Source organism: Parasteatoda tepidariorum, chromosome 4, assembly GCF_043381705.1.
Source record: "Parasteatoda tepidariorum isolate YZ-2023 chromosome 4, CAS_Ptep_4.0, whole genome shotgun sequence".
NCBI lineage: Eukaryota > Metazoa > Arthropoda > Arachnida > Araneae > Theridiidae > Parasteatoda > Parasteatoda tepidariorum.
The window spans coordinates 60,960,021-60,966,094 of NC_092207.1; the positions used below are offsets into that span (position 1 = coordinate 60,960,021).

General features: G+C 31.6%; 1 protein-coding gene across 1 annotated transcript in view; it reads left to right on the plus strand.

The window, feature by feature from the left end:
- LOC107441293 (uncharacterized) overlaps positions 1 to 5,752 on the plus strand; it is a 34,274-nt gene extending 28,522 nt beyond the window's left edge. The window contains exons 8-9 of the mRNA XM_043049997.2: positions 1,156 to 1,491; positions 3,610 to 5,752. Coding sequence (XP_042905931.1) covers positions 1,156 to 1,491; positions 3,610 to 4,815 — 1,542 coding nt within the window. The 3' untranslated portion in view covers positions 4,816 to 5,752. The remainder of the gene's footprint in view (positions 1 to 1,155; positions 1,492 to 3,609) is intronic.
- Positions 5,753 to 6,074: the final 322 nt, after the last annotated feature.

Genomic DNA, 6,074 nt, shown 5'->3' on the forward strand with positions numbered 1-6,074 from the left:
AGCCACTAAAATTGAGTTCTAGAACGTGAAGATCTGATCATTAGGTCAAAAGTTATTCAGAGTGGCCCGTTTTTTTCTGCACAATGTACAGATATCGGATTAAAGTGTTAAGAAATTAACGTGTTGGTAACAAAAAAGCGTAGCTGGCTGATACCTTCTGATATAATGCTTCTCTCTCCTGCCTTAATTATGAAACATCATTAAAACTAAGAATTATTTAATTATTTTTAAAAAAAATCATACATTAATATGCATAGTTGTAATAAAAATGTAGTTTTCAGTCTGTTTGTTTCTATGAATTGTCCACATTCACCTTTTCATTTCTGCCCAACTTTTCAGTTTGTTTTGGCTTTTCGTTACCAACGTGAGAAATTAATTCAGAACACGTATGAAACACTAAGGGAATGGTACACGTTCAGAACACTAATTCAGAACACGTATGACACACTAGGGTTGGTTGGTTGGTTAAGGTTTAATGGCACAAGAGCCAGAATGACACACTAGGGAATGGTACATGTTTAGAACACTAATTCAGAACACGTATGCTCAATCGTTCATATTTGTTACAGTCTGTTTGTTTCTATGAATTGTCTGCATTCACCTTTTCATTTCTGCCCAACTTTTCAGTTTGTTTCGGCTTTTCGTTACCAACTTGAGAAATTAATTCAGAACACGTATGAAACACTAGAGAATGGTACACGTTCAGAACACTAATTCAGAACACGTGTGCTCAATCGTTCATATTTGTTACAGTCTGTTTGTTTCCATGAATTGTCCGCATTCACCTTTTCATTTCTGCCCAACTTTTCAGTTTGTTTCGGCTTTTCGTTACCAACGTGAGAAATTAATTCAGAACACGTATGAAGCACCAGGGAATGGTACACGTTCAAAACACGTATGACGCACTAGGGTTTCGGCTTTTCGTTACCCACGCAAGAAAGGAATATTAATTCAGAAATTTGTAAACACGTATGCTTAAACGTTCATATTTTAACTGCTCACTCACGTAATAATATTTCATTTTTCAGTTCTTTGTTGCCGACGCAGAAAAAAATTCATGTGTTTTTTAACAATCCACATGAGCATTATTTTTTTAAAAAATGTATTTATTTTGTATAATTTAGATTAGTGTTTCTATCGAATGATTTTTTGCAGGTGGATGACATGATTGAATGTTTAATCAATTACATAAAAAATGATCAAGTTGGAACAATTGGTCATGCACACCTTGCTCATGCTGACCAAACTAATATTTTCTCCGAAATTTGCATCGATATAGCTAAAAAAAATTCATATGCTGTCGATTTTGCCAAGACTGGTGTGAGTAAAAATTTAGATCAAGAAGAACGTCCAAACGTTTTTCCTGATTTTATGGAGAAGTACTACAAAGAGACGTACAAATCAAAGAAAGCACTCGGAAAAATGTTTCGTGTGGTTAAAGACTTCGAGTCCGAGAATGAATATGCTAGCATTACGTACCGCGATGTACAGGTAAGCATTTGTACACCAGTTTCGTTTTTTAAAAAATAGAATTCTCGCTTCTCGCTCAATAACTCAATTCTTATACATCATTTATTTTTTATTTTCACAGAAGTCAACATTTTCCGCAAAAACAAAAAACATTTTGTTAATCATATAATGAAATGAGCGATTACGTAGATTTGACAAGTAATCATCTGTATTTGAAAAAAAAATTAACTAAGGTAAACAGAAAGTATGATATTATCAAGGTAGTTTCATTTTATTGAAGATGTTGATTAAGTTTATTCTAGAGTGATATATGCAAACAATTATGTATTAAAAGTCATAAATGGCTTTAAGCAAGAATCATTTATGAAAAATAAAACTCTTTTATTTTTGCAAATATGGAGCTCTATCAAAACGAAAAGTAATCTTCATTTTTAATATACTTTTGAATTACATACATATGAATAGCAGATTTTTAAAATGGCCCTGAGGTCAGGGCTTGCAGCCCCGTAGAACACCGTCCACCAAGAAATCAAAAATGCAAGTGACATGTATTCGTAAGAATAGTTTTTACCAAGAGAAGTTAAGGAATTAATTGTATGGGCTATTAATTGCCAAGGTTCTTTATCTTAGTAGACGTACGCATTCAAATATGTTGTCGGAAAAAAAAGCGTGAGAAATAATAATGAATCCAAAACATAAGCAACCATTAAACTGTTTTCGAATTTTGTGCTAATGTATTAGGCAGAGAATCTCTAAAAATAGATTTTTCTGCACTGAAGTTAAGGTTATTGAATTAAAAAAATTTCAGAATTATATTTATGATTTTTATTTACTGAGAAAAGGATTAAATAAGAACATAATTTATTAGTTTTAAAATATTAGGAAATATATTTCAATATGACAGTAAATTTATCAATATGAACGATGACATTTTGTTATCAAGTAGGCAACTTTTTTCATATCTCCTGAATTAAATTTGTTATATTTTTAAAATTTTCAATATAAATGTAAATTTAGATATTATATCTGGTAACGTCTAATTTCTCGTCTTTCGACATTAATCCAAATTCAGGAATATAAAATAATGATCTCAAGAGAGATTAAAATTGTCTACAAATAAGTTAGATAGTCAATATTTAAAGTCAAATATTACTTTGAAATAATCAATAAAGCTATTTATATTTTGTTTTTAATTTGTGTTTGCGGATTAGCGTGGTTCGTATTACGAGCTCGTAGAAATAATGTTGATCGGATTTTTGATAAATGACAACAAAAAGAATAAATTGCGGATTAATAATTAATATGTTTATTATATACTGCGCATTGGTCTATCTCGGTTGACGCAATGAAACCAACTAAGAAGTAACTTTTTTTTTATACCTCATAAATACCTCTTTTGTAACAAGTGAAAGAAAAACAAGCTGTTATACTTTAGAAATCACCACATCAGTCTGGTTAATATGAAGTGAATTTAAAACAACCTCAAAATAAGCTTTATAAATAAATGACTTCATACACCTCAATAAATACCTCACTCTTTTTAATTGAAATAAGGTAAATTTGTTCCGACGCTTCGAGCGCCTACAATCATCCTGCGTTCAAGCTAAGTTAAGTCACTTTTTTAGCCCATATCTCCGCGCGTAACACAGTGCAATTGATAGTTCACTTGCCTTACATTCCCTTTTCGTAGCTATCTCGCTCTCCAGCGGCAACAAAGTGATGCAATAGCTCATTTTGCATAAAACTATCAGGTGGTCATAATAGTTTAGACACTCAGTGTATATGCTTTAAAAGTTGCAATTTTACAGTTAAAAAAATAAAAGTTCAACTGTGCTTCAAATTATACCATTTCTTCCCCTTTTCCAAAAACTTACCTTATTATTGCGTGAGCTGCAAATCATGGGCACTTAGTAGGTAATTGTACATAATACGTTAGTTGTGTTTTTTTTTTAAACACATCCTATAATTTTTTTTAACAATTTTGCTTTTCTTTTCAATGAAAATGTGTTAAACAAAAAAGAAATTCTTATGGATTTGGGAGTTATTTACCACATTTATAATTTATTTTGTATTCATTACTAAATAAATCTCAACCAGTGTTGTACTTCCTGTTAATTTATTCATTATTTTGTTGAATAGGTAGACCAAGATTTAATATTTCCCGGATGGGAAACCTACAGAGAAGATGCTGTCAAGTCAAGGAACAAGTTCAACACGTTACTCAAAACTGTACTAAGAAACTACGGAATACAACACGAAGCAGAAGTATTTTCTGGTGCCTTCACAAACCTGCATTGCCGATTCCAGGAGAGAAAAGACAAAGCAGATATTGAAAAAATTGTTGTGCGATGCATCAAGAGACTAGCTAAAAGTATGCGAGAAGAATTTTTAGAAGAATTCAAGGAGTATAGTAACATCAACGAAGCTTACCTTGGTATGTTACACAAAGCTTCAGCTTGGTATGTTGTAACATATCGTGATGGTGATAGAAAAATCCTGAGTTTCCCGTGGACGGTATCAGACTACTTGGCAAACATTAAAGTTAAAAAGGTGCCTGCCCAAGAGTCATTGTTTTCTCCAATTGTTGCGAAAATGGACCAGCAAATTAAGTCCGTGGATTCTAAACGAAGTTTCTTGGAATCGAATGAATGGAATCGTTATAATTATCTTTGTGGTGATCCCAACATTGTCGAGTGCGCTTTACGCGTGTTGGTATCATGGGCTGAAGACGAGGAAATAATTGAAATACCTGGTCGAAGAGTGGAAGGACTCATGTTCAAGAGTAGTTTTACAAAACTTTTCCTTCATGTTGCTGAAGTTTCGCAATATATAATTAAAAAAGGTAAACGATGTGACATACCAAAGGGAAAACTGTATTCCCCCGCTTCCTTATGCATTGAATTTTGGAGGTTCTGTGTCAAGTTAAGGTTTTATAATCAGTATGAGGTACTTCAAATCGTACCTTTCAAAGTATATAAATATAAAACTCTTTCCAAACGAGCTGTTGTGACCTATCACAGATTTGCCGTTTTGGGGGAATTCGAAAATTTGTACTTTGAGTCTGGCATGGCGCATGAAAAGATGGACATGAAACCATTATATATAAACAACAAGGTATTTAAGCGATCTCCAATCGACGAAAAATCACTGAAATTGGCTGAGAAAACTTTGATGAAGTATTCTTCCGCGGATAACGTGGAATTGAGGGAAATTTTACAGACGAAGAAAGTTCTTGTGAGTGCAAGAGGCGCCGAACAATCGTTAAAAACATTAAAGACCATTCTGGACAAAAAACCAGTTTTTATAGCTCAGTTATTTTCTACTGGTGTAATGCCTGAATCATAATTTAATACAACATTCACCAGATCGCGGATACATACATTACTCTTTAGGACTTAATGAACGTGTTTATTTTATACATATCTAAATGTTCATGTGCAGCCATGTCGCTCAACTAAAAGCATGATAATATTTCTTTTTATTTACATGATTTTAATACTTTGTCTTTTCTTTTACTTGAATGCTACTATCTTCCATTCTTTATTTTGTACGAAACAATTTTTTTTATTAACAAAAACCTATACAACGTTGCTTTAAATCCGTAATCTTGTCTTTCTTTTTCTTTTTTTTTGTTGTAATATCTACCCAAATTTTAAACAATCTAAATGAGAAATATTGGTAAAAAAAAAGGTCTTTTTTCCCGATATTTTTAAATTACATTACAAAATGCTGGTCGGGACCCATTAAAATATTACCGAACGATATTTTGGACATCTCTCTTGACAACAAAAATAAGCAAATCTCAACTTTCTTTCGTGCTTATAAAAGAAAGTCGGAGAACTCCCGTTTTGGTATAATTTTGATTTTAACTGTAGTAATCCAATTTTAAGACTCAATTCAAATGAAAGGTGTATTCTGGCATTAACCCATTCGCGTCCACTGTCACAATTGAATGCCATCCGGAAACGCTCTAATTTCCTGGTGGTGTGCTAGCTGAATATAGAGTGACATTAACATGAGTAAAACGAAACTGAATGAGTTTATAACATTATAAGTTTACGAAATGAGCTTGTGATTTTAAGATAATATTTTTGACTATGTATTGTTTTCTTTTTATAAGGTTTATTGTTTTCATTAGAGTAAGAAAATATGAATTGTGAATGCTTTGAAATATTCTTTCATTTATTATACATATAATTTTTTCAATTAAAAACAGTCATATTTATTATGTATAATTCATAGACCATTTTTTCATAATAAATATGTCTGATATATCCTTTAACACGTTTCAATATTTGTCTTAAATATTTTTTAAAAAGGTTAACTTTTAAAATAATGATCATATTTTAATGAATTAAGATACAAAATTTCGTGCCAGAGTACTGCATGTAGATAGATTACTTATTATACTAGTTTTTAAATCGAAACTAACTAGGATAAACCAACCAGTGAAGGAACATTTCATATATATTGATTAAAAATAAGAATTTGAAAGTTTTTCATGAGATTTATTGGTTACAATAGCTTACTGCCAAACAATAGGAAGTCATCTAGCAATGTTTTGGATTACCTGGTCACATAGACTTCTAATCCAGAGCTAAAAA